We start from the raw sequence: 27402 nt of genomic DNA, 5'->3' as shown, positions 1-27402 counted from the left end.
CTATGTTGATTGCAGTGGCTTTTCGGAATTGACGAGGGGAAAGCATTTTTTGGCGCAGACTGTTAATAATCACTCCCGCCCCACTGGGCGTGGCCTCACGGCACTCTGGGTGATGTAGTATGCACCATTTGAAACCCCTGTGGGTGCATGTTCCCCAGAATGCCGTGAGGTTCCTTCCGAAGTTGGTCTCTGCAATGGTTGGATATATATATATATATATATATATATATATATATTTTTTTTTTTTTTTTTTTTTTTCCAACTAGGCTCAAGACCTTTTCAGGATGCACTCGGCTGCCGGCCGGGTTTTATTACAGACTTACCGGAATGCCGAAGCGGGTCTCCTTTAAGTAAACAACCGAATGGTCAGCTGGCAGCCGAGTGCATCCTGAAAAGCCCTTGAGCCTTGTTGGAAAATATATATCTCTCCATGGGATTATCACATTCACTGCATAATCTTCAAGCACTCCAAAAGGTATTAATCACTCGGTTTTATATACACACACACACAAACTCAAAAGTTTGCGTTATACATATTGGCCATTCAACCAGCTTTCTTCTTTTATTATTTGTCGTGAATAGAGTTGCCTTTATGCTACAGGCTGCTATGGCAATGTGTACTTTGTGAGATAAAAAATAATTTTGGTTTTAGGCAATTATATATATGATGTGTATTGGCTAGGACCTGGCACCTTTTGGCTTTGCCTGTGCTTGTTGTTCAATAATCCGACAATTATTACTTTGCCCTGATTCCACTAAATTGGAGGCTGCCACAAAATTATGGAATATTAGTCTGAATAATTAAAGTAGCCCTATCGAGGAAATAAATATACCCAGGTCTACTGGAATTGTATCTTCATCTGTGTGTTGTGCTGCAAGTACATCTTCCTGTTGTCCAAGAACTAAATAAAGTTCGCCACAAGAGGTAGACACTGTAAACACTCACTAAATTGGAAGGAAACTGAGACTGAACGTTTGAGAAATAATTTATTGTGAAGAAATGTCTATGCTTTCAGCATAAAGCAGAGCTTATGTCCTAATAGTAATTTTTTCAAGAGGTATTGATGCAACTGTTACTTCGCCTTTAGATCATATCAGAACAAAATCTGTTCAATATTTCTTGCAGACTGCAGTTTTAGCTTACTGCAGGGGCCATTAGCCCTGGGTATTTTATAACCCTTTTCCACACACATGCTTATAAAGTTATAATTAACTGCAGACTGTATGAGGCTAGGTTAGTATATTGTGTCCACCTATGGTGCGGCACTGCACAGAGTCCAGGCAACCCTTAGTGATAGTGTTTAGGTCTCTGATCACCAAAGCTGGCAAGGGGTAGCGGTGGAAAGCAGCTAAGGCGTTTTCAGGAGGGTGTAAAGCGGGTACTTTACCACATAGTCAGCAAGCATTCACACAAGAAAGGACCCCAAGAGTGTTTACAAAAATAGTGTGTATTTATTGTCACAACACTAATAGCTAACTTGGTAAATGTCCTACCCGGACATATCAAATACACTCGAGCAATACTTAAAAAACAAGTAGCATAGAAAGACATTGGGTTCTATTTCGGGACTAAACCATATACTAAGAAAGTGATATAAGGGCTAAATACCATAACCAGATTGATACACAATGGTGGATAAGCCCAGGGGAAGCAAGGACCACCAAAGGTGAGTAGCTAGGGACCCCAAGGCGCCAGAGTGCAGAGTGGTTACAGTGGGTCAAACATCCATAGGATAACACAAAGTAAGTCACAGTTGGCGTTTTCTTGTATCAGGACTCTTCCCAAGGGACTCTGAAGACACCAATTGGATAAAGGGAGGTTATCCAGTATTAGGGTATCTTTCATAGGTTCACATGCCTGAATCATTCCCCGTCGTCGGGATGGGAGTCCCCGGTACATAAATAAAGTAATGTCTCATAGACATATAAGCATAGTAGTAGGCCAAAGGCCTCTCATTAGTAACATATCCATGTCCTTTTGTGAAAAGGACCAAAGTTTGGAGAAGAGCCAATCAGCTATCACCACCCTCTGGAACCTTCCTGGAAGGAGCTCTGGTTCCTCAGATTTTCTCCCGCACGTCGTGCTAAGGGAGTCTCCATTGAGCTCTGCTCAGTTTTCCTTCGTTTCTGGATTTCCAAGGTTTTTTCTTCAAAAATGTCTTCATCTGTGTGGAGTATTTCAGGTTCTTCATGGCTGACCCTCCTCAAAAAGGACTTTTTAGGTCCTGTGCTTCCTGTGGTAAAAAGACTTCATGTGGATGATCAACACAAGGACTGTCTCTATTGACTCTACCCTGATCATGCTTCAAAGGACTGTAAGGTATGTTGTACCTTCTCTACAAAAACCCTCAAAGACAGGGAGGGATGCCTCTTAATTTGGCTGCAGAGGCTTTAAGATAAAGACCAAGCAGTGTCTTCTGAAGAGAGTGAATGTTCTTTTAGGACCTCATATTCCTCTCAAAAGAGACCATGGGGGGCTTCTCCAGGTCCTTCAACGCAGTCACCTCAAAAGAAGGCACCCAAGAAGTCTTCAGAGGCACATTCCAAAGCGTTACCTATGAAGGTTTCTCCTCAAGAATTTGTTCCAACCTTCAAAAAGCCTGTCTCCACCTAGTCGACTGTGACTGTTACCTCGTCGACGACGACAATATCTACTTCTGTGGCATCTTCTGTCCTCTCCACGTCGACATAACTACTCCATCGGCGACGGCTGGTAGGACTATCTCGTCAACGATAAAAATCAAGAAATAGTCGGCGACGACTCAACCGTCGACGAATCTACGATCGCAGTCGGCAAAGGCTTCCACATCTATGAGGACTCCGCCGACGACGACACAGTCGATGACAAAATCGTTGATGCGCTCATAGTCGACGATGGCATCTTCGACGATTCCACCGTCAACACCACAACCATCAACGCCAACTCCGTCTGCGACTTCATCGTCGACACTACCACCTGTGATATCCGTCAACGTCTCACCGTTGACGACCACTCCGTCGACCGGCTCGCCGACGACGGCTGAGCTTACCTTACAAAGTTCGTATGTACACTTTAGAATTACGAAACGCACGTTAACACCAGCCTTGACTTCTCCAAGCAGAGTCCAGCCTTTGCCACCTGTCCACCTCCTGGAGGAGGGAGACTCGGATGAGGGCAGTATGTTCAGGACCGCTACTAGTCCATCTGAACTTAATGTCAAATATCACAAAAGTTCTGATGATGAGGATCGAGAACAAGAGGACCAGGTGGACGACCGTGAAGAGTACCATCCTTCTCAACCTCCTATGGTTTGCCTACCAGCGACCCTGGTTTCTGACCTCCAATTCCTGATATCTGATTACAAACAGAGGTTCCCAACTTCAGCTACGCCTACACCTCCTCCAGTGGTCTCTCCGCCTAGACCTCGGCCTTCACCTCCTCTGATTTTACAGCCTGGTCTTTCCACTTCACGACCTCCGCCATCCTCGAAGGATGAAGAGGAGGAGCAATATGAAGAAGGGGAACTTCAAGATTCCCAATCGACACATGATGAATGGGACGATTGCGTAATTCCCGCTCCGGCATCCCCTGTGCCCACTCAGGCTGATTCACCCCCTGAGGATATCGGGGATTTCCATAATATCTTTGAGAGAGCGGCACAGTGTTTCCAAATACCCATGCCTTCTTGTGAGAAGTTGGCCTGATATATGATCACTAGTTCTAGTGACCACCTTGTATCAGTCCAAACAACCCTTATGGTGATTGGTTGTAAGTCAACCTTATAGACCAGCTATCCTAATGGTAGCGTGGACAAAGCAGTCTTAGGCTAAACTCTTTTGGCATGTCAAGCCAGCTGTATTACCTTATGTAACCCCCTTGAACACCAAGTGAAAGGACACCACACAGGATATATATTCAAAATATAAATGTATTTATTACTACAAATAATCCCCTGAACTCTTTATGAGCACAGAAGCAAACATGTTAAAACAATTCAAATGATAAGTATTCAAAGGTTGCACAAATATGGATAGGCCCGGGTGGACCCTAAAACCATATACTAAAGAAGTGGTATAAGTACCACGAGTCGAAAGGAAGTAAGGCCTAGGGCCTTGGGAATCGCTGGCGCTACGCTGTGATAACAGTAGTTAAGAACTAGGAGGCCCACGGGATCTGGTTTGCAGCGCGCAAAGTTAGAAGCAATTTACATTGAAGTCAATGGATGCGTAAAAGTTAAAAAGGTGAAGGTAGGAAGTCGTCCGGTCAGTCTAGAACTTAACCCTTGGGAATCTGGACACTAGGAGTGTTAAACTACTCGGGGGCACCGGAGTGCCAGCGTTACCTCACCCACAGGAAGCGGGTGCTGTGGTGCCAAAGTGTGTCGGTATTCTGCAGGAGTTCAGATGGAGCCTTGGAGTGTTGATTCTGCAGGCGACATGTGTAGAGTTCCGGTGGATCCAATGGTGGATCTGAAGTGATGAAGACCTGAAAGCAGAGGGGACAATGTTCAGTCACTAGCCAGTGACCGGCGTGGAACCAGGAAGGGACCAGGCGTTGTCGGGTGCCAACAGGTGATGTCGTGAAGCTTGTCTCTTCAGCCACGTGGACCAGGCGACGATGACGACGACCAGGATTCACTCACGAGCTGTCCCACGTAGGCTCTAGTTGATGGCGATGTCGGCTTCTTGATCGGAGCAAACAGGCCTTGGCTAATGCAAGCCACGCAGGAAACAAAGAAAGCTTCTCACTCTAACCAGCAAGGTCAGAGGGGTTGCTGCTTTTGGGAGCAGCAAGGGCCAGTCTTGAGCAACCAGACCAGCGGTGGAAAGGTGTAGTTTGGTCGCCAAAATGGCCACTAGCCAATGGACTAGTAACCGGATAGGCGCGTTGAGTGGAACAAAGCAGAAGGGCCCCACGCAGATCTCGACCACAGTACCAACAGCGTCAATAGCCTCTACAGTCATCTTACAATAAGTCTTCCTTTCGAGGAAAAGGAGGCAGACAAAGACACAGCTAGACGACAATGACTTTTCCCTGCCACAGGTCTCCACTTCCTTTCCACCATCCAGGATTGGAGGAAGAATTTCTCATTTCCTACACAGTTGGAAAAAGATAACAGATCGCTGGGTCCTACAACTAGTTCAGTTTGGCCACTCGCTGGAATTCATCAAAATTTCTCCTCAAACCCCTCCTTGTCCTATGCCCCACAAGAACGTACATCTTCTACTCTTGGAGCTCTCGCTGATGCTCCGGAAGGGAGCTATAGAAAGAGTTCCTCCTGGTCAACATGGGAAGGGATTCTATTCCCGTTTTTTCCTGGTACAAAAAAAGGAGAAGAAATGGAGACCTATACTGGACTTGAGAAATCTCAACAAATACCTAAAGAAATAATTGTTTCGCATGGTTTCTCTTCAGGAGGTGCTACAACTTCTCAATGCAAACGACTAAATGGTGTCATTAGACCTTTAGGGTGCCTATTTTCACGTCCAAATCCACCAGAACCACAAGAAGTTCCTGACATTCACCGTGGCGGTCAGACACTACCAATTTAGAGTACTGCTTTTCGGCCTAAAATCAGCACCACGCATTTTTACGAAATGCATGTCCCCAGTGGCCGCATATCTCCGACAGCAGCATCACCAAGTCTTCCCGTATCTAGACGACTGGCTCATCAAAGCACCTAATCGAGCAGGCGTACTCGGATCCTACGATGCCTGTCTTCAGCTTTTCATTCGTTTGGGTCTCACTCTCAATCAGAGCAAGTCTATCCTTCAACCTTCCCAGCATATAACTTTCCTGAGCGCTGTTCTCGACACAACCCAGAAAAAGGCTTTTCCTTCAGAGGTGTGACAAAAAAGACTTCTCTTTAGCAAAAAGCAATAAATCCAAAAAGTCCCTCACGGTGCACCTCTTCAAATCTCTGCTAGGGATGATGTCTTCCTGCATCCTGCTGGTCCCACACTGTCGTCTTCACATGCGCCCTCTCCAAGAAGCGCTGTCAGCTCAATGGATCCAGTGTACGGGGTCATTCGACGATGTCATCCGGATTACCTCTCACATGGTCCAAGCTCTACAGTGGTGGACTCACCCTCACAACCTATTGCAAGGCTTGCCTTTCTTGCTTCCAGCTTCTCCGCATATCATCACAACAGTAGCGTCCCTGGAAGGTTGGGGTGCATTTTTTCAAGAGCTCCGGATAAGCTGACGGTGGTCCCCATCCTAGCAGAAGCTTCACATAAATCTCCTCGAGCTGCGAGCGGTCTACCTAGCTCTTCTGGCTTTCCTGCCACGGATCAAAAACTCTCTAGTGCTGGTGCGAACGGACAACACCACGATGATGCACTATATAAACAAACAGGGCAGAACCCGTTCCCTGACACTGTCTCACGAATCGCAGAAAATCTGGAACTGGTTGCTTCTTCACAACATATCCCTATGTGCAGAGTACGTCCCAGGAACGGACAACTTCCTCGCATACTCACTAAGCAGACAACGGGCAATGTGCCACAAGTGGGAGCTGGATCAGCGGACGCTCAACCGCATTTTCACCCAATGGGGCACTTCTCACCTGGATCTATTTGCAACCAAACAGAACGTCAAATGCCAACACTACGCAAGCTGGCGTCCCCAAAATCGGTCTCTAGGGAATGCCTTTTCGATCGCATGGTTCCATGTCTTTGCGTACGCCTTTCCTCCATTTCCCCCGATTCCCAGGATTTTCAGGAAATTGAAGGCGGAACCTTGCACCCTCATCTGGATAGTACCAGCATGGCCGCGCCAGCACTGGTTCACAGAGCTTCATCTCCTGTCGCATTAACCGCCGATCCTGTTGAGGCCGTTCCCCACTCTCCTCATGATGAACCAACAGCAAGTCCGACATACGAATCCAGCATCACTCAAATTATCGGCTTGGCTCCTGAGTTCGCAGAATTTCGTAGCCTAGACATCCCTCCGGACTGTAGAGCAGTTCTAGCTCGGGCTCGAGCTGACCGTACCAACAAAACATATTCTCTGAAATGGAAAAAGTTCTGCATCTGGTGCAAGTTAAAGAAGATATACCTTCTCTCTTCTTCTCCGGAACTAATTTTGCCTTACCTCCTCCATCTGGCAAATTCAGGTCTTGCATAGGCTTCTATTAAAGTTCACTTGGCAGCAATATCTCGTTTCAGAAGATCCTCTACAGGCACCTCTTTGTTCTAGTATATTGATTAAGCAATTTCTTAAAGGTTTATTCAGAACATTTCCTCCTGTGAAAATTCTACCTCCTACCTGGCAACTTAACACAGTTCTTGCTCAGCTCATGAAAGACACTTTTGAGCAGATACACAGAGCTGATCTCAAGTATCTTTCCTGGAAAACGGCACTTCTAATGGCTCTTACCTTGGCGAGACGAGTGATGGAGCTTCAGGAATTCTGTATCCATGACCCTTTCATTCAATGTAAACACAACAGAGTGAGCCTAAAACAAATCCTATGGTCATACCCAAGGTACAGTCGGACTTTCACCTCAATGAGCCCATAGTATTATGGTCCTTCTTTCCAATTCCACAAACGGCAGCGGAGAGAGCTCTCCATTCCCTTGATCTCAAACGCTGCCTTAAATTTTACATTGACAGAACGAAGATGTTTCGCAAAACCAACCAACTGTTCGTAGCTTTCAGTCAACCTAGGAAAGGTCTTCCGCTAAGTAAGCAGAGTATTTCCATGTGGATTTCTGCAGCCATTACCTTCTGTCACCAGCAAGCAGGGCGACCCCTGGATTCCAAGGATCGAGCCCATTCCACTAGGGCTATCTCGACCTCCATGGCGGTCTTTGCTGGAGTACCCATTACAGACATCTGCAGAGCGGCGACATGTAGAACACTGCATACGTTCACCAATCTTTACTGCTTGGATACAGAACTCATGAAAGATGCAGCAGTGACACAAGCAGTGCTCCGTCATCTATTTCACTAGAGGTGAGCCTTTCTCTTCATCCCACCGTCCTCTTGTATGCATGCACATTTCTTTCTTATATTGCATTTTGGCACCTTCTATGCTTCACATTGATATGTTACTATCTGGTGATTTTCATACTGTACCATTCGAAATGTGCTTATCATTGCTGACTACTCTGATTCAGGCATGTGTATCTATGAAAGATACCATAATACTGGATAAGAAATGCGTTACCTGTAACTGCAGTTATCCAGTATTGGTATCTTTCATAGATTCACATGCAACCCACCCACCTCCCATGGAAGGGCTCACTTTAGTTCTCTCAGTAATACAATTAATTAGCACTGTGCTTTCGAAAATCTAAGGGACCAGAGCGCCTTCCAGGAAGGTTCCAGTGTGTGGTGATAGCTGATTGGCTCTTTTCCAAACTTTGGTCCTTTTCACAAAAGGATATGGATATGTTACTAATGAGAGGCCTCTGGCCTACTACTATGTATATATGTCTGAGACATTACTTTATTTATGTACCGGGGACTCCCATCCCAACAACTGGGAATGATTCAGGCATGTGAATCTATGAAAGATACCAATACTGGATAACTGCTGTTACAGGTAAGTAACACATTTCTTAGAGAGCTACCCCACCCATGGATACCCTAGGAACCAGGATACCTACACCAGGGGGACCGGGTGCATAGGCGTGAAGTGGTGTTGGAACCGCTCGTAGGAGCCAATGGAGGATTGTGGAAGTCCAGCGGCTGCAGTGACTCGTAGACCTGGTCAGTGGAACCCAAATGTGGATTCTGGACGAGAGGTGCCTGAAAGCAGAGGGGACAGTCCAATCCACCCGGAGGTGCTCAGGAGGGGCAGGAGCACAAAGCCAACACTTGTTAGAGGTACAACCTGTAGTACATCCGTCTTGATGAAGCTGCTGTGGAGTCAAGGTGACGATGCAGGAGCACAGAGGCCGTCCACAAGCTCTCCCTTGACGGATGAAGAGTGCAGTAAGGTAAGTAGCCGGCAGGAACACCAACAGGCCTAGTCAGGGAAGAAGAAAAGCTGCTTAGAAACAGACCAGCAAGGTCTGTGGGACTAACCCAGCAAGAGTAAGTCGGGCCGGCTCTCAGCACGCAGGAGAGCCAGCAGGATTCGCTTGAGCCCCCTTGAGGACCCTTAAGCAGAAAGCACAGGGAATCGCAGGAAAGCCTCAACAGCCCACAGAAGATGGCGGATCACGATGCAGAGGATGCAGACTGGACGTTGTTCTTGGAACTGGGCGATGCTGGAGGCAGGGGCTACTTGGATCTTAAGATCTTTTGTGGGAGAGCCAACAAGCCTTGGAAACGGCAGACAGACACGTGAATAGGGAGGCAGTTCAAATTGGCAGAAGAGAGGTTACAGGCGCCTAAGCTGCAGGGAAGACTGGTCAGGTCTCTGGGAATCCAACAAACCAACACCTGTGTTGCAGAGCAGGTAGATGTCTGCGGGACAACAGGATTAGCAAACAGGACGTTGAGGTGCCTGCTGATGCAGGAAAGTGACTCCTTCACTCCAAGGGAGATGCCTTCTTGCTTGGATGCATGCAGCGTCCTGACTCGGAGAATGCATGGTAACAGAGTTGCAGAAACTTGGAGAGCGTGGAAACAAAGTTGCAGCAGGAGTCTTCCTGCCAAGTGCAGTCTTGTCTTGTGTCCTGGCACGAAGAAGCAACAGAGTTCTATTGTCCACTAGCAAGAGTGTTTAAAGGATCTTAAGAAGACAGTCAGTTCTTGAAGATGTTGTCCAGACGAATCTAAGGGTCCACCATCAGGAATGTACTTAAGTAACCCTAAAAAGGGAAGGACCTCTTCTGCGGTGACCACCTATCAGGGGGAGGGGAGAGGGGGTCGGCAAGGACACTACTAGCCAGTCAGATGCTCCTCGGGGCAAAGATTCAACATGGCAGAATTAAGTGGCCACCTGGAGGAGCTCTGCGCACCTACTTAGAGAGGTGCTGGACGGTGGGGGGGGGGGGGGGGGGGGGGGGGACACTCCCCTGTCTTTTGTGTAGTTTCGCGTCAGCAGGAGCCGAGAGCTCCTGAACTGGGCCAAACTGGTTTATGCAAGAGGGGCACCAAATGTGCCCTCCAATGCAGTTCGGTGGGGCTCTGAAGCACCCCCACCCTACCTAAATTTAAAGGAGAGACGGTCACACCTCTCCTTCGCTGGAAATCCATTATTCAGCTTCCCCTGCCTGAGTTAGGCTTATCAACAGGGGGCGGCAGAACAGTGTCTGAGGACGGCAGCAGCGCTGGCTGACAGGCAGACCCTGTAAAGCTACATAGGTAGGTATAGGGGAAGGTCCTCTAAGGAGCCCCTAAGTACATGATAACATGCAGCTAACACTGGAATCAGTGTAGTTGCATGATTCCAACATGTTTGATACCAAGCATGACCAGTTTTGCGGCAGGCATTATGTAGTTGGATATCTTGAACTGCCGGTGTCCACTACATACCCTAAAATGGCTGTCCCACACTTACAAAGACCAGAGAATGGATTCCGGGATTTGTAGGGATACCTCTGTTCGTGCATGGGTACCCACATATTTGGAACCATGCACCCAGCCCTTGGACTGATTGGCCTACCCATAGATTAAACGTGTAGTGACCTGAATATAAGGAAAACCTTATATCTAAAGGGAAAGGTGCATGCTCTGTTTCACGCAGACTGGGATAGCTCTGCAGACAGTTTGCATGGACTCCCATGGGTGGCACAATACATTCTGCAGCCCAGGGGATACCCCTGGTTTCCAAAGCCCTTGGTACCTCAGTACCATAGACTATGGATTTACAGTAGTACCCCAGTATGCCAATTGTGGCGTGTACAAAGTGCGTGCCATCAAATTTAGAGGAGAGGGCACTGCCACTGGAGTCCTGTTCAAAACACACTGACACCAGGCAAAAAGTTACGATATTTGTGCCAGAAAGATCCTACTTTCCTAGTCAGACTGCTCATGGTAGATTTGAAACTCAGACGTTTTTTCAAGTGAACCTTTGAGAAAATGAATCATGGGCATCACTTTATCACCCTCAACTGTGGGGCTTCCTTATTTAAGCTGCCCGTGACCGCTTGTTATCGGACCTATGAGAAAGCACGTGTGTGATGCCTTGAGCGCTTGAGTATTGCTTCTTTACTAAACGTTGACATAATTTTCATGTTGCTTTTCAAATTTAAATATTCACCAAAATTGCATGGGTTTTCAAATTAATAGATTGCACCAAGAGACCGGCAGCTCCATACAATAGTAAGTGTTTAGATCAGTCATAATTTTAGAAGACAAAAATGCAGGTGAGCCACTGTTATTTCTCAGACTGTTGTAGTATATTGGGTAAACTTGTTTGTGCACTTTCAACTTGCATGGTAGGAAAGCCATCTTAACATTAGCTACTTATCCAACTTTGCCCATGACACTGGAATGAGAGCCCGAGGGGAAGACCATGAATTACAAAGATGTCCTACTTTGGTGCTAGCGATTTGTGACTACTTCATCTGAAACGAGGGAGTTAAAAAGATCCAATTACCCAAGCTGGCAGCTGGATGATTTAGTCCTAAATTGATGCAGTCCCTCATCATACTGAAGTTAATTTGATTTCAGAAGAGGAACTGAATGAGTAATGGGATCAGGCAGCATAATATTAGGGCTTAATACCATCTTAGATTGGGCCTATTGCTGTCCATCTCTGTGTTTGTGTGTATGGTGTGCTCCGGTTTGGATACATACCAGTGACCATATTTCTTTTGGTTTACATAGCTTTGCAAGAAGCAGAATGTCGTTACCAAGAACTCAAACAGCAGCGTGAAGCTAAACAAATACAGGAAAATGATCGAAGACCTCCACCTTACAGACACATAAAGGTATTTCAGGAATTTAATTTAATTAAATGGAACTGATCATCTTTTTCCCAGTTTTAAAGCAAACCACAGTGCGTCCTAGATGACCAGTTTTGTATGTCTGTGGTATTTCTATAGCCTGAACCTAGCAAAAAAGGCATCAAAGCACCATACACGGTCAAAGACCAGCATAAAGTCAATGAGTAATATGAGAGGTAACTGGTTTGTGGACGGTTAATGCATTGTGATGTATTGTTCTTTAAAGCAGTGAGTCTTCAGCTCGTTCGAATATTGATAGAGAGTTGAAGCTGTCCTAATATGTTGTTCCAGATACTTATTTTATAGAAAGAGAAGCGTTGGAGCGCTTTAAGGACAGCAGATCTACAGCCAGGTCAGATTTACTGCCAGGTCCATCACTCAATCAGGTTTCACAAAGCGTGGCTTATCACCCAATAGTGTATCCAGGCGCTTGCAGATCCCAGAGGCTTATTCGAGCAGCCAGGTCTTGATGGCCATTCGGTATTCTGGAAGTAAGGTGATGGCCCGAAGGTGTGTTGGGGGGACTGTTTCAGGTCTTTGCTGCGATCTTTGAGGAGCGTCCTCCACTTCTGCTTTGGTAGTTGCAGGAAGTATGGGCAAGTGAAAGGGAGACTGATCGTAGTCTTCTCGACGGTTGATGGAACTTCAGGCGGTGGCTAATGTATGCGAGTCGTTGGTTGTGTAGAGCCTTGTGTGCATGTGTCAGCAGCTTGAATTGGCATCTCTTCTGTACGGGGAGCCAGTGGAATTGACTGAGGGGGGTGTGATGTGGGTACGTCGGGGAAGGCTGAGGATGAGTCAGGCTGCGGCGTTCTGTATGGTCTGAAGTCTGTAGAGAAGGTGTGCCGTGATTTCTACATAGAGGGCGTTGCTGTAGTCCAGTGGCTAGTGATGAGGACTTATGTCACGATACGTCTTGTGTGTAGGGATAACCACTTAAAGATCTTACGTAGCATGCCCAGAGTAAGTAAACAGGCGGAGGAGACTGTGTTGATACTTGAATTCACGGTGAACTTGTTGTCCATGATGATTGAGGTTTCTGGCGTGGCTGTAGGAAGTAGGTACAGGTCCTAGGTCTGATGGCCACCAGGAGTCATTCCATGAGTTGCTGCTGTTTTCAAAGATCTGTACTTATGTCGTGTCTGTTTTCAGCTGCAGGCAGTTGTTGTTCATCAATTTGATGATGTCATGCATCTGTGGAAGTTTGTTATGGTGTTGGTGGGGTCATCGATGAGTGAGAGGAGGAGTTGGGTGTCTTAGCAGGAAATTATGTTCAAGCAGTGGGATCTGACAATGTTGGTCAGCGGGGTTATATAAGTGGTAATGAGCGCAGGGCTTAGGGATGAGCCCTGGGGGGCACCGCAGGCGATCATCATCTTGGGTTCCGAGGTGAAAGGTGGGAGGTAGATCATCTGGGTTCTTCGGGTGAGGAAAGAGGTGATCCATCTGAGCGCTTCCCCTTGAGAACCACTGTGGGGGAGTCTTTGGATCAGTGTGTGGTGGGTTAAAGTGCTGAAGGCTGCCAAAAGGTCGAGGAGGATCAACGCTTCTCTCCCTCCTCAGTCAAGGAGGATTTGGATGTAGTCTGTGGCTGCGATCAGGGCAGTTCGGGTGCTGTGATTGCTGTGGAGTAGTGTGGTGAGTTCCTGGCTGATCCTTTGGTTTCAGAGGTTGAAAATGTGGTGTGGGCATGGGTCTGTGGGAGCTTCCGAGTGGATGGATTTTAGGGTGTAGTCGGTATACTGGCTGGTGAGGATGTTCCAGGTGGTCAATGTGTGGTTTGTGTCGATTACAGTGGTGTTGTATATGCCGAGGAAGTCCCTATATATGGTTTGGGGTTTGAAGTTTTTGTATTTGGTTGCGATCTTGTCGTGTAAGAAGTGGGCATGGTAGTCCCACAGCTTCTGTGAGGGTGTGATGTTTTTGCTAAGAACCGGGTTGTAGAATACTTAACAATGTTGAAAAGTTCCTTAGTGGTGTTGGCACTGGTTTCTATGGGTGTGGCAAAGGCTGTCTTCTTTGTTGCCCTCAGCAGGCAGCGGTAGACGTTGAGGGAGGTCTTGAAGGTTGCGCTGTCTGAGGTGTTTTTGCTGGTGTGCCATCTCCTCTTTAACTGTTTATGGTTTTGTTTTGCTGTTCTGAATTCTTGGGTATACTTGCTGGCCTTTAAGGAGGATTTTCTCTTGATGTTGCTCTTGATTGAGGATGATGCGGTCTGCGCAGTTGGTGATCCAGGCGTTTAAGATTTTTACTCTGTGTTCGAGGTTGGTGGCAGTAGCAGTGTAAAAGATGTTGAGGGTGGTGTTCGCCCAGCTGGTCTCTTAGATTTTGTTCTACCTTCGGTGGGGGGTGTTTGTCATCTTTGGGATAGAGGTGTGGGTGCTTGAGATGCTGAAGTGGAATATGGCGAGATCGGTCCATGTGAATTCTGTTACATGATTGTATTTGTTATGGTTGCTTGAGGTAATATTTGGGTCCAGTGTGTGTCCTGTGATGTGTGTAGGGTCGTAGACGATCTCGGTCAATCGGAGGTTGTTCATACTGTTGAGGAGGTGTGCAGTGTTTTTGTTGTTGCTGTAATCTATGTGGAAATTTAGGCAGGCGAGGAAGGTGTAGTCCTTGATGTCTAAGGCTAGAGGGTGCTATGAATTCTGCAATGGTGCTGCAGAAGCTGGAACACAGGCCTGGGGGTCGGTATGCAAGAATGCCACTGATGGTTGTCTTGTCATCCATCTGGAGCTTGAAGTTGAGATGTTCCATGGGGATGCTTGTGGTACACTATATGGCCTCTTTGTGAATGATGGCTGTTCCTCCTCCCGACTTGCTGGTGCAGTTCTGGTGAGTGATTTTTTTTATCCCTCTGGGATTGCTGTGGCAATGTCTGGGACGGATGTGGAGTTGAGCCTGGTCTCAGTGAGGAAGACTGTCTGCTGTGAAGGTGGCAATGATGTCCCATAATTCAGTGGAATGCTTGCATAGTGAATTTGTTGAGAAGGGCGCATGCAAGTTGGTGTTTTTGTTCAGGTGGTGTGTTTGGGTTGGGTCTGGCTAGTGGGCTGGTGTGTATGCCATGCAGGTGAAGTGGCAGTGGGTGCAGGTGAAAGGCCGTACCATAGAGTATGGGTCTGCACAATGGCAGTTTGTTGCGGCGTCTGGGGTAGATGGTGTAGAACTTGGCAATGGTGTATCTTCAGGGGACAGGAGGGTCAGGGATCATTGCGCTGGGCGCGGTCCAGTCGTGGACGGGTGCAAATGGGCTTGCCTTGGGCGCGCCTGCAGTGCATCCCTGCGTGCGTTTTCCGTGTGGTTGCCCTGCGTCCTGCATGAAGTAGGTCCTGGGTGGGCAGGGCTTCTGAAGGCGGGAAGAACGATGAGTGTGGAAATCCCATCTGGAAGCAGCAGCGAGAAACATCTGCTTCTGTGTCACTGGATCATTCTCTTCCAGGGGATCCTCATCAATAGTCATAAGTATTAGAATATTCCCGCCCATGCGCGGGACCCCGGAAACACTATATTATATGTGCCCCACATATATATATATATATATATATATATATATATATATATATATATATATATATATATATATACAATAGCAGCCAAATGACATCAGAGCTGAAATATGCTGTGAAGAATTTCCACCATACATGACTAATAAGCATTAGAAACATGAGAAACAACACCAAAGATGGTTTAGAAACTGTTTTAATGCTCAGAAAGCAGTAGAAATTCTCATAACTCACTGAAAGCATAGAAAGCTCCCAGGCTGCATTGCAATCACACAGTCTAAAAAGACTGAAAAGCTAACCTGTAGCTGTATACAAAAAAACTGACACCGTGCCTTTAAGGCACCCCTGACCCCCTGTATCCCATCATGCCTCAGGGGTGACAGTTAGGTCAGTTGTTCTTTCCGGCTCCTTCAGGAAGGATCCTGGTTACACAGCTCCACTAATTTCTGTTTTCTGACAGAAAATTACTTCACTTTAAACAACTTTTTTACTTACTTTGACATTTTACAACTAGTCAAGTAAGGAACTGCCTTTTTAAGTCCGTTTAGTGAGCATTTTCAGCTGAAAATGCCTTCACTTTTTGATAAGTGCTCTTCTTGTGGCAACCAGAAAGCAAAATCAGACAACCACAACGTTTGTATCCTGTGTCTGCCTGAAGAACATGATCCTGGCACCTGTCCTCACTGCGAGCACCTGTCAGGAAGAACTCTCAAAGACAGGGAGAGAATTCGCATCTATTTCCGGGCTCATAGGTCATCCAGAGGAAGGTCTCCGGGGAAGAAGGGTTCCAAGAAGACTAAAACATCTTCAAAAGACAGGTCTTCCATCCCTTCAGCTTCAGCGTCGGGCTTGGCGCTGAGGAAAGAACCACCGGTGGATCGTTTGTCTTCAAAAATACCGCCGACAGCGGGCTCGCCGTCGAAAAGAAGAACAGGTTCGTCGACAACGTTGAAGGATCCAATTCCGTCGTCGAGATCCCCTCCGCCGCCGTCAACTGGGCGACGGTCGGCGTCGAGATCTAAGGCCCCTCCGCCGTCGTCAAACAGGCGACGATCGGCGTCAAGGGAGGTCACTCCTCCGCCGTCGTCATCCAGGCGACGACCGGCGTCGGGAAGTGTGACCCCCTCCGCCGTCGTCTAAGAAACGACGTTCGGCGTCGAGGACCAAGATCCCTCCGCCGTCGACAGAAACACGTTGATCGGCGTCGAGGACGCAGTCTCAGTCAGTGTCTCGGCGTCGAGGGTGTCCAATACCCCTTGTCATGCACGCACCTTCTTTGTCTCAGAAGTGTCCTGGAGTCACGAAGCTTTACACCCTGTTTCCCCCCCGTTACCCCCTGGGCGTCAGGAATGAACGCTAACACCCGAATAGTAACCAAGGAGAACACAGGGGAACAAAACAAGGGTAGGAAGGGGAGAAAAAGAAGGGCACTCCACAGTCTTCTTCCACTCAGAGGATGTTCTTATCTTCTGTGATAGCACTGCAGTAAAACATAAAAAACATGAGTGAAAACTATTCCCACCCCCAACGACCTCAATGTGGTAAGTGTCAAGTATTTCAATGTTACCTTGTGGAGTACTAGGTAAAATGATAAGGAATACAAGGATGGTGCCAGGAACTCTGTAGCTTGACTGGATATGCTGTGTACATATAATCTGTACTCTAAACATAACATAACACCATATGGAAAACGTGCTCTCTGGTTAACATAGAATATCTCTACGAAATAAAGCACTCGCCAATTAGACCTTATAAACGCTCTGTGAATATCTCCACAACCGGTGATAATGAACGCTGATCCTAACTACCTGTAGAACCAGAACGATCACCGTAAACTCCTGACACAAACGAGGGAAATCGGGACCAAACTCTAAAGTAAACCGCACTAAAACTCCGCGGTAAAACAAAGCAATGGAAAGAACGAAAACAAAACAAAGATTCTGGAAGCAAGCCGCTTCTAGTAACTTACACGCTTAATTGCGAACCCGCACACGCCACGAACAACTAGCTCCTCGGACGCCGATGTGAACCCGGAACAAGTAGGGAAAACAAACTGGCTAAACGTGAAGCACTTCCTTCAGGTCAGGGGCGGGTTTAAGACCTGAAACGCTATCTCTCGGCGCATGCGTGTTAATGACTCATGCGCTCTGACTCATATCGCTTGGATTTGCCAACCAATGCCAACCACAGTATGTAATAGGCCACATAACAGATCGTATTAACATGCTACTGCCTATAATTCTAGACCTTGGCACATGCGCTGCTCTTCATGTTCGCGGCAGGCATGACAGAACACCCCTCCCACAACGCCCCCTACCGTTTTGGGCTTGTGGGGGAACCTTCTGTGAAAGGCTCGTAATAAACGAGGTGCGTGTACTTGACTGGCAGGTTTCCATGACCTTTCCTCTATTCCAAACCCCTTCCAGTGAATTAGGTACTGGAGACGACGCCTCACTCTCCTGGAGTTCAGTATAGCCCCTACCTCGTATTCATCGTCAGGATCTACCAAAGGGGGAAGAGGAGTCACTGGAAGACGAGTATTCGGCTGCACCGGTTTCAACAGAGAGATATGAAAAAGAGGATGTATTTTTATCGAAGGGGGCAATCTCAATTTCAATGATACAGGATTGATGATTTTAAGAACAGAGAAAGGGCCAATAAACTTGGGCCTAAATTTACATGTTCCCTTTAAAGCAAGATGTTTAGTGGACAGCCAGACTTTGTCATCTTGTTGGTACACTGGTCCTGTTTGTCTATGTGTGTCTGTTGTTTTCTTGTAATCGGTTTTAGCTTTGTCGAGATTTGTTTGAATGGTGAAACTAGATCATAGATTAGGGGAAAGACGGAAAGACAGAGTGAGTTACGAGTATCCTAGATTTAGCCAGAGAGAAAAGAAACCGGAATCTGAAGCCAAGTCTGAGGATCCTGAGCCTATGCAGATAGGGAGTATAAAATGACCTTTGAGTGAGGCAGAAAAACAAAGACGCAGAGTGAATAGATTGTGTCTATATTGCAGCAAAGCAGGTCATTTTCTGAGAGAATGTCAGCGGCGGACCTCCTTCATTTGCTGGGGTTCACTATCAATGTGCCGAAGTCGCACCGGATTCCCTCTCAGAAGCTCCTTTTCATTAGAGCGGTTCCGGACACAGCACAGTTTAGGGTCTATCCTCCTGAGCATAGAGTGTGGGATATTCTTGCTATGATACCGATGTTTCAGCCTCTGTCCTGGATTTCAGTGAGAATGGCCCTGAGGCTGCTGGGCCTCATGGCCTCCAGCATCCTGCTGGTAGATCATGCCAGACTGCATATGCTGACTCTGCAGTGGGACCTGAAGTTCCAGTGGGCGCAGCAATAGGGGAATCTTTCCTATGTCGTACAGATCTCGAAGGGGATAGCAAGTCAGTTGTAGTGGTGGCTCATGAACCTTGGATTGGATGAGCGGCAGATCCCTCTCCCTTACCCAACCAGAGTTCACAGTAGTGGGCGTCACTTCTGGGATGGGGCGGCCACGTGGGGAAGGCGGAGATCAGAGGCCTCTTGTCTCCGGCGGAGTCTGGGCTCCACATCAACCTTCTGGAGCTCTGGGCGATTTGTCTTGCACTAAAGGCATTCCTTCCCTCTGTCAAAGGAAGAGTAGTGCAGGTGTTCACGGACAACACCACTGCCATGTGGTACTGCAACAAACAGGGCGGAGTGGTGGTTCAACATCTAGCAGGTTCCCTGAACGCCAGGGCGGACAAACTCAGCCACCGGTGCATGATGGATCACGAATAGCGTCTTCACTCTGAGGTGGTGCAAGTTCTCTTTCAGCAGTGGGGAGAGTCTTGATTACATCTGTGTGCCACCAAAGAGAACACGCAATGTTAGCAGTTCTGCGCATTGGAGTTTCCAAGGCCGCACTCGCTCGGCGACTCCTTCCGTCGCGAGTGGCATTGCGGCCTCCTGTATGCCTTTCCGCCTGAATCACTTCTACCCAGAATGCTGAAGAAGATCAAGCGCGACCGGGCCCAAGTCATTCTTGTGGCTCCGGACTGGGCACGAAGGGTTTGGCACCCCAAGCTCTTGAGCATGGCCATCGATCCTCCAATCAGACTGCCTCCTCTGGAGCATCTTCTTTCACAGCAGGGGATGGTCCTCCACCAGAACCTGTCCAGCCTCCACCTCCTTGCGTGGACATTGAGCAGCGACAGTTGACCGCATTAGACCTTCCTCCCGAAGTCTGTAACATCATCTTGGCAGCCAGGCGTCCCGCCACCAAAACAGTATACGCCTGTAGATGGAACAAATTTGTGGCATGGTGCACAGCAAAGGCTGTGGATTTCAGAGGTTCTCCTCTTCATTCTTTCCTTGACCCAGCAAGAATCTGCTCTGGGCGCTCTAAAGGGCTATATTTAGGCCTTTCTTCGCCTTCCTGATCAGCCTTCTCTTTTCAAGTCCCTGATTGTTAACAGATTCCTGAAAGGCATTACACATCTCTTTCCTCTAACTTTCGTAATGCCCCAGTGGGACTTGGGCCTTGTGCTCACTTATGTGTGCTCCCTTTGAGCCACTGCGTAATTGTCCTCTTCGTCTCCTCACTTTGAAGACTGCTTTCTTGCTTGCGATCACCTCTACTCGCAGGGTGAGTGAGCTTCAAGCTTTATCTTCTAAACCTCCCTTTCTTGCTGTCCATCCGGACAAAGTAGTCCTCTGTACTAGGCCCTCTTTTCTGCCCAAAGTGGTCACTTCCTTCCACATCACCTTCTACCCGCCTCTGCACCCTTCCAAAGAGAAGAGACTCCACCTTCTGGACCCAAAGCACGCACTGTCTTTCTACCTTGAACGCACAAAAGACTTCTGGGTGGACAATCAACTCTTCGTGGGTTATGTGGGCACTAAGAAAAATCGGGCAGTGCAAAAACGTACCATCTTTAGATGGGTTGTCCTATGTATCAAGATCTGTTATTCTTTGGCTAAAAATGAACCTCCAGTGGGACTGCGCGCCCACTCTACCAGGGCGATGGCAGCCACTACTGCTTTGGGACGAGGAGTTCCCTTACTTGACATCTGTCAGGCAGCCACGTGGGCATCCTTGCACATTGCTGTCCAGGCACGAATGCTTGGTGAGGAGGGACAGCTTTTTTGACTGTTCTGTTCTCCAGAATTTCCTGGTGTGAACGTAGTTTGCAGACCCTCCTCTGGGATTGGCATTGCTGGGGTATCTATTCTAAGGTAAGGAATCTATACCTACGGTCTCTTTCAGATGAACAAGTTACTTACCTTCGGTAACGATGTATCTGTAAGAGACATTAGTATTTATAGATTCCTTCCCGCCCAATCCATCCTCCTCGTTCTGCGGATTGACTTGTATGGATAGGGTCTCCCTTACAGGGCCCTTATGTGCACCGGTGGTCAGTGTCTTGCATGGCTCTGCTCTTCTGGCATGGAAAGTCATGTCAGAACTGTCAGCACGCACGGGTGGCGTCTAAGTAGACATCGCGTTGTCATCCTGGCGACCACGATGCTGACGAATGCTGAGTCGACCGACTCCACCTAATGACGTGCAGGTGTACTACCAAGAAAACATTACTCCAGATCCAGTGATGCCTGGGGGTAATTCGAAGGTAAGGAATCTATAACTACTATTGTCTCTCACAGATAATAGTTACCAAAGGTAAGTAACTTGTTCATCTAGGTTTTAAATGTATGGTCTGCCAATAAGCCCTCTTCTGTATGATCTTGCCCCTTTACCTGGTGGTTAAGAATGTAGGACCCTGTCTTGGTCACAAACTGGACACCCCTCATGGAGATGTCAGTCAGCTGCTAGGCGAAAGCTTGAGCATGCAGGGACCCCTCGAAGTTAGCAGAAGCGTCTCCTATGAATTTATTTGAAAACAAAAGGATATTTATTGAAAAGGGCATCCTTGCCTTGGTCCGTGATTGTGATCAGGCTGCCTATTGTTTGAATTCCATAGATAGTGGCGTCGCGATATGGACGTAATAAACACATTTGTATCACGCATGTGAAGGCCTTGCACATAATACCGTAGCAGTAGGATAGATTTCTTACGAAGTTCTTTTGTGTCAGCAAAGTCAGTGTCTCTTAGAAACTAACCCAAGTGTCACAAATGTGTGGAAAAAATTTGATGTGACAAAGGGACAGTAACTTTAGGAAAGAACGTGTAAATTGGCGCGGATTCCTACCAAGCCTAACTCAGGCACATGACACTCTTGCATCCTTCTAGTGCCACATGCTTGTTGGCATATGAGGGGTCTGCAGTGTTCCAGTCTCTCTGACACAGTTCTTATCTTGGAGGGAACGCCAAAAGATCTACAGTGCTGGCTGATAAACCGCAGTTGGGTCAGAGGCGGACCCCCTCTCGCTTCCCCAACCAGCGCTCACTGTATTGCCAGATGCATCACTCAAGGGCTGGAGCAGCCATCTGGGAGAGGTGGAGATCAGAGTAATCTGGTCTCAGGCAGAGCCAGGCTCCATATTATCTTGTTGAAACTCCGGGCAATCCGCATGGCATTGAAAGCCTTTCTTCCTTTGATCAAACAAAGGCTGGTGCATGTGTTCACAGTCAACACCACCTCCATGTGGTACTGCAACAAACAGGGCTGGATTGGGTCGTGGGCCCTTGGTCAAGAGGCTCTGCATCTCTGGACATGGCTGGAATGCCAGAGCATTTCCCTGGTGGTATAACATCTGGTGGGCTCTACAGGGCGGACAAACTCAGCTAAAGAAGCCTAGAGGCCCTTGGTCAAGAGGCTCTGCATCTCTGGACATGGCTGGAATATCAGGGCATTTCCCTGGTGGTATAACATCTGGTGGGCTCTCCAGGGCGGACAAACTCAGCTGAAGAAGCCTAGCAGATCACAAGTGGTGCCACTGTCTAGAGGTGGTGCAAGGTATCTTTGTGTGTGGAGAGCCTTGGTTAAATCTGTTCGCTACCACCGAGAACGTGCAATGTCTGCAGTTTGGAGAAGAGTTGGTACATTCAGTCTTTGATCTTGATATTTCAGTCTCTGTCCTAGATTTCAGAGAGGATGACTTTGAGGCTGCAGGGACTGATGGCCTCATGCAGCCTACTGGTGAAGCACTCTAGGTGTCATATGCTGGCTCTGTAGTGGGATCTGAAATCCCAGTGGACACAGTATCAGGGGAACCTCTCCGATTATGTCCAGATTTTGGAGGAGACTACAAAAGATCTGCAAGGGTGACTGCAGGACTGAGATTGGGTCAACAGCAGACCCTGCTCTCTACCCCACCCAGAACTGCCAGTAGTGATCGTTGTATTGCTTCTGGGTTGAGAGGCCACTTGGGAGAGGTGGAGATCACAGACATCTGGTCTCCAGCTGAGGCTCAGCTCCACATCAACCGTCTGGAGATGCGGGTCATTTGCTTGACGTTGAAAGCCTTCCGACCCGTCAAAGGAAGGCTGGTTAAGTTGTTCATAGACTACACTAACGCCATAAGGAATGGCAATAAACGGGGCTTATTGCAGTTGTGAAATCTGTGCAAGGAGGCTCTACCCGCTGGACCTGGCTGGGGCGACCAGACATCTTCCCTGATGTGCAGTACCTGACTGGAGCGGTCCCGTAAGCGACTCGAGCTTCGGCAGTCTGCCCCGCACCGCTCGAGGTCCCGGTCCGAAAGGAGGTCGCGGGGCCGGAGCCACCCCAGTTCCGGGAGTCGTCATCGGTCTTCGGGCTCGAAGTCCTCAGGTAAGAGGCACAAGAAGTCGAAGAGGCACCATCGCTCTTCTGACTCGCCCCCACCCGACGCTCGCGCGGCTCGGGCGACACCGCCCACGCGGCTACGCTGGAGCCGCAGGTGTCGCGGCCTGCCCCACACCCGCCGGTCCTTGTGCAGGACGCGATGCCGGGGGAGATTGCTGACTCCTCATGGCCATGAGGAATCTCGCTCCTCCGGGCTTCTGCGGCACCTGGGGGCCAAGCGGTTCCGACTGGGTCCCCACACGGGCCAGATGCTTCGGCAACGGCGCCGTCCGGTGCTTCGGCCTTGGCACCATCGGCAACTTCGGTCAGAACGCCGCGGGGTCCCATTGGATCCGGTTCAGATCCGGGTAGTCGACGGTCGACCTCACGACCTCGCCGGCGCCGGCCCCTCGTGTGTCGCCCCCAACGACGTCCCTGGACGACGTCATCCCTGGTCCTGCCCTCGATTCGAAGCGGTGCCGCTCTCGACGCCGCTGGGAGATTTTTATTTCAATGACCCGGCCCCCTCTTTTGAGCCTGAGTACCAGGCTGTGTGTGATGACGAGGATTGGGAGGGGTCTGAGGACCTTCTGGCACGGGAGTGTCAGTCTTCTGTGGACTGGACAGGAGAGCTTGGAGAGGCCAGTGGGCTGGACACTTAGCCTGACACTGGCTTTGTCTCCCCTCCTAGCGTGGCTACGGAGGAGGGGGCTGCTTATACCGTGGTGCTGATGAGGGCGGCCAAGGCCCTGGGCCTTGAGCTCCCCGTCGTTGCCGTGAGGACTAACCACCTCACTGAGGTCCTTAAACCGCAGTCAAGCTCGGCCGAGCCTCTGCTGCCGTTTAATGAGGCCTTAGCTGACGTTCTTTTTGGGCACTTGGTCCAGGCCCGCCACGGGACAGCCTGTGGATAGGAACGTGGCCAGACGCTAGCCCTGCTCCGGGTGACCCTTGCTTCCTGTCTACCCATCCCACCCCTGAGAGCCTGGTTATCCAGGCCTCCAATTCCCAGACTGCATTCCTGTCGGCTCCCCCCGACCGGGAATCTAAGAGGTACGAGAATTACGGAAAGAAGATATTCTCCCTAAGTTTGGGATTGCGGTCCGTTAATACCGCGTGCCTCTTAGGCTGCTACACCCACTCTCTATGGGACACGGTCGCGGACGTGCTGCCACACTGCCCGTTCGAGGTACGGGCTAAACTCGGCCAAGTCCTGGTGGAGGGCCGGGATGCAGTGAAGTATTCCATCCGGTGTGGGCTGGACACTACCGACTCTCTGGGCAGAGCGATGTCAACGACGGTGGCGATTTGTCGTTACGCATGGTTGAGGTTCGCCAATTTCTCGGCAGATGTCCGAAACACACTTATGGACGTGCCGTTCAATGACCGTCGCCTCTTTGGCGACAAGGCGGGCCATGCGCTTGAACGCTTTAAGGGCTATGGCCAAGTCCTTGGGCCTTTCGCTCCTTTCGTGGCCTAGTCCGTGCTTTCAGGCCCATATGACGCCAGTGGGGGGCAGAATTCGCCATCACCACTCCCACTGGCCCACCGTCACATCGGACAGGTGGGTGCTGCAAATCGTTCGAAGGGGCTACTCCCTCCCCTTCGAGACGACCCCTCAAGCCATGCCACCGCAACACCACCGCGTTTCGGGGGATCACTTGTGGCTTCTGCAGGAGGAAGCTTCGGCCCTCTTGGCCAAGGGGGCCATCAAGCACGTTCCTGGGCCAGAAGTAGGGTGTGGTTGCTACTCCCACTACTTTCTGGTACCCAAGAAGGGCAAAGGGGGCCTACGCCCTATCTTGGACCTACGGAACGTCAACGGCTTCCTCCGGAAGGAGAAGTACAAGATGCTGACTCTGGCACAGGCGTTAGCTGCCCTGGACCCAGGAGACTGGATGGTAGCGTTGGACTTGCAGGACCCTTATTTTCATATCCCCGTCCTGCAGGCCCACCGGCGCTACATGCGGTTCACGGTAGGCCACGAGCACTTTCAGTTTACCGTGCTCCCCTTCGACCTTACCAGCGCCCCCACGGGTGTTTACAAAAGTGATGGCGGTGGTCGCAGCTCATCTGCCCAGGTTGGGGGTTTCAGTCTTCCCCTACCTCGACAACTGATTGTTAAAGGTTGGCTCACCCCAGACAGTCGTCAGCCACCTCCAGACGACGGCAGACCTCTTGCACCAGCTGGGGTTCTCCATCAATGTGCGAAAGTCACACCTGTGTCCCTCTCAGAAGCTCCTTTTCATTGGAGCGGTTCTCGACTCGGCGCAGTTTCGGGTTTACCCACCCAAACAGCGAGTTCGGGATAAACAGGCTCTGTTTCCACTCTTTCAGCCTTTATCCCGAGTTTCGGTAAGGTTGACGCTGCGGCTTCTGGGACTGATGGCTTCCTGCATCCTTCTGGTGCATCATGCCCGTTGGCGGATGTGGGCTCTGCAGTGGGACCTGAAATTTCAGTGCGCCCAGCATCAGGGCAACCTGTCCGACCACGTCCTGATCTCAGAGGGCACTGCGAGACAGCTGCAGTGGTGGCTCACGGACCACGATTGGGTCAGCGGCAGATCCCTCTCTCTTCCCCAACTGGAGCACGTAGTTGTGACGGACGCGTCCCTCCAGGGCTGGGGAGGCCACATGGGAGAGGCGAAGATCAGAGGCCTCTGGTCTCCGGCGGAGTCCCGGCTCCATATCAACCTTTAGGAGCTACGGGCGATTCGTCTAGCACTGAAGGCATTCCTCCCCTCTGTCCGGGGGAGTGTAGTGCAGGTGTTCACGGACAACACCACCGCCATGTGGTACTGCAACAAACAGGGCGGGGTGGGTTCTTGGACCCTATGCCAGGAGGCTCTGCGCCTCAGGCAATGGCTGGAACATCAGGGCGTGACCCTGGTGGTTAAACACCTGGCAGGTTCTCTGAACACCAGGGCGGACGAACTCAGCTGCCGGTGCATGATGGATCACGAATGGCGTCTGAACTCGGATGTGGTGCAAGATCTCTTTCTGCAGTGGGGAGAGCCTTGGTTAGATCTATTCGCCGCCGAAGAGAAAGCGCAATGTCATCAGTTCTGCGCGTTGGAATTTCCAAGGCGGCACTCGCTCGGAGACGCTTTTTGTCACGAGTGGAGTTGCGGTCTGTTGTATGCCTTTCCGCCTATACCACTTCTGCCCAGGGTGCTGAAGATCAAGCGCGACCGTGCACAAGTCATCCTTGTGGCTCCGGACTGGGCACGAAGATACTGGTATCCCGAGCTACTCAGTATGTATGTCTGTCGATCCCCCGGTTCGTCTGCCTCTTCAGGAGGACCTTCTGTCGCAGCAGCAGGGGAGGGTCCTCCACCCGAACCTGTCCAGTCTCCACCTCCATGCTTGGAGATTGAGAGGCGACAGTTGAGGCCATTTGACTTGCCTCCTGAAGTCTGTAACATCATTCTGGCAGCCAGACGTCCCTCCACAAAGTCGGTATACGCCTGCAGGTGGAGCAGATTTGTGGCATGGTGCACAGCAAAGGCTGTGGATCCTCTCAATGCCCCTCTTTCTGAGGTTCTCCTCTTCCTTCTTTCTCTTGCCCAGCAGGGCTCTGCTCTGGGCACTATCAAGGGCTACCTTTCTGCCCTTTCATCCTTCCTAAGGCTGCCTGACCAAAGTGGGACTTGAACCTGGTTCTAACTTTTCTGATGTGCGCTCCCTTTGAGCCACTTCACAACTGTCCTCTCCGCCTTCTTACTCTGAAGACTGCTTTCCTGGTTGCCATCACCTCTGCCAGGAGAGTGAGTGAGCTCCAGGCTTTATCCTCTAAACCTCCTTTCCTTTCGGTCCATCCGGACAAGGTTGTGTTGCGGACAAGACCCTCTTTCCTGCCCAAGGTTGTCACGGCCTTCCACATCGTGCAGTCCATTACCTTGCCCACCTCCTTTCTGCCTCCCTCGAAAGAGGAAGAGGCTCCACCGTCTGGACCCAAAACGTGCGCTCTCTTACTATCTGGATCGCACATGCCAGTTCCGGGTGGATGACCAACTCTTTGTTGGTTACATGGGCGCTAAGAAGGGAAAGGCAGTGCACAAGCGGACCATCTTGCGGTGGATCATCTTGTGTATCCAGGCGTGTTACTCCTTGGCTAAGAAGGAACGCCCTGTTGGGCTGAGGGCTCATACCACTCGTGCCACGGCGACTACCACTGCCTTGGGCCGAGGAGTGCCCTTGCAGGACATTTGCCAGGCAGCTACGTGGGCCTCGCTGCACACGTTTGCAAGACACTGTTGCATGGGCAGCCAAGTCCGGAGGGATCGCTTCTTTGGCCGTTCCGTCCTCCAGGACTTTCTGGTGTGATTATTGGTTCGCAGACCCACCACCGGGGTTGGTATTGC

At 49.5% G+C, this 27402-nt stretch overlaps 1 protein-coding gene across 1 annotated transcript in view; it reads left to right on the top strand.

The window, feature by feature from the left end:
- NSD2 (nuclear receptor binding SET domain protein 2) overlaps positions 1 to 27402 on the top strand; it is a 1128833-nt gene that overhangs the window by 924756 nt on the left and 176675 nt on the right. The window contains exon 17 of the mRNA XM_086964209.1: positions 11710 to 11813. Coding sequence (XP_086820335.1) covers positions 11710 to 11813 — 104 coding nt within the window. The remainder of the gene's footprint in view (positions 1 to 11709; positions 11814 to 27402) is intronic.

This window comes from Lissotriton vulgaris, chromosome 3_2, assembly GCF_964263255.1.
Source record: "Lissotriton vulgaris chromosome 3_2, aLisVul1.2, whole genome shotgun sequence".
Taxonomy (NCBI): domain Eukaryota; kingdom Metazoa; phylum Chordata; class Amphibia; order Caudata; family Salamandridae; genus Lissotriton; species Lissotriton vulgaris.
The sequence above is the reverse complement of the archived record's forward strand: the minus strand, read 5'-3'. Positions and strand labels throughout refer to the sequence as shown.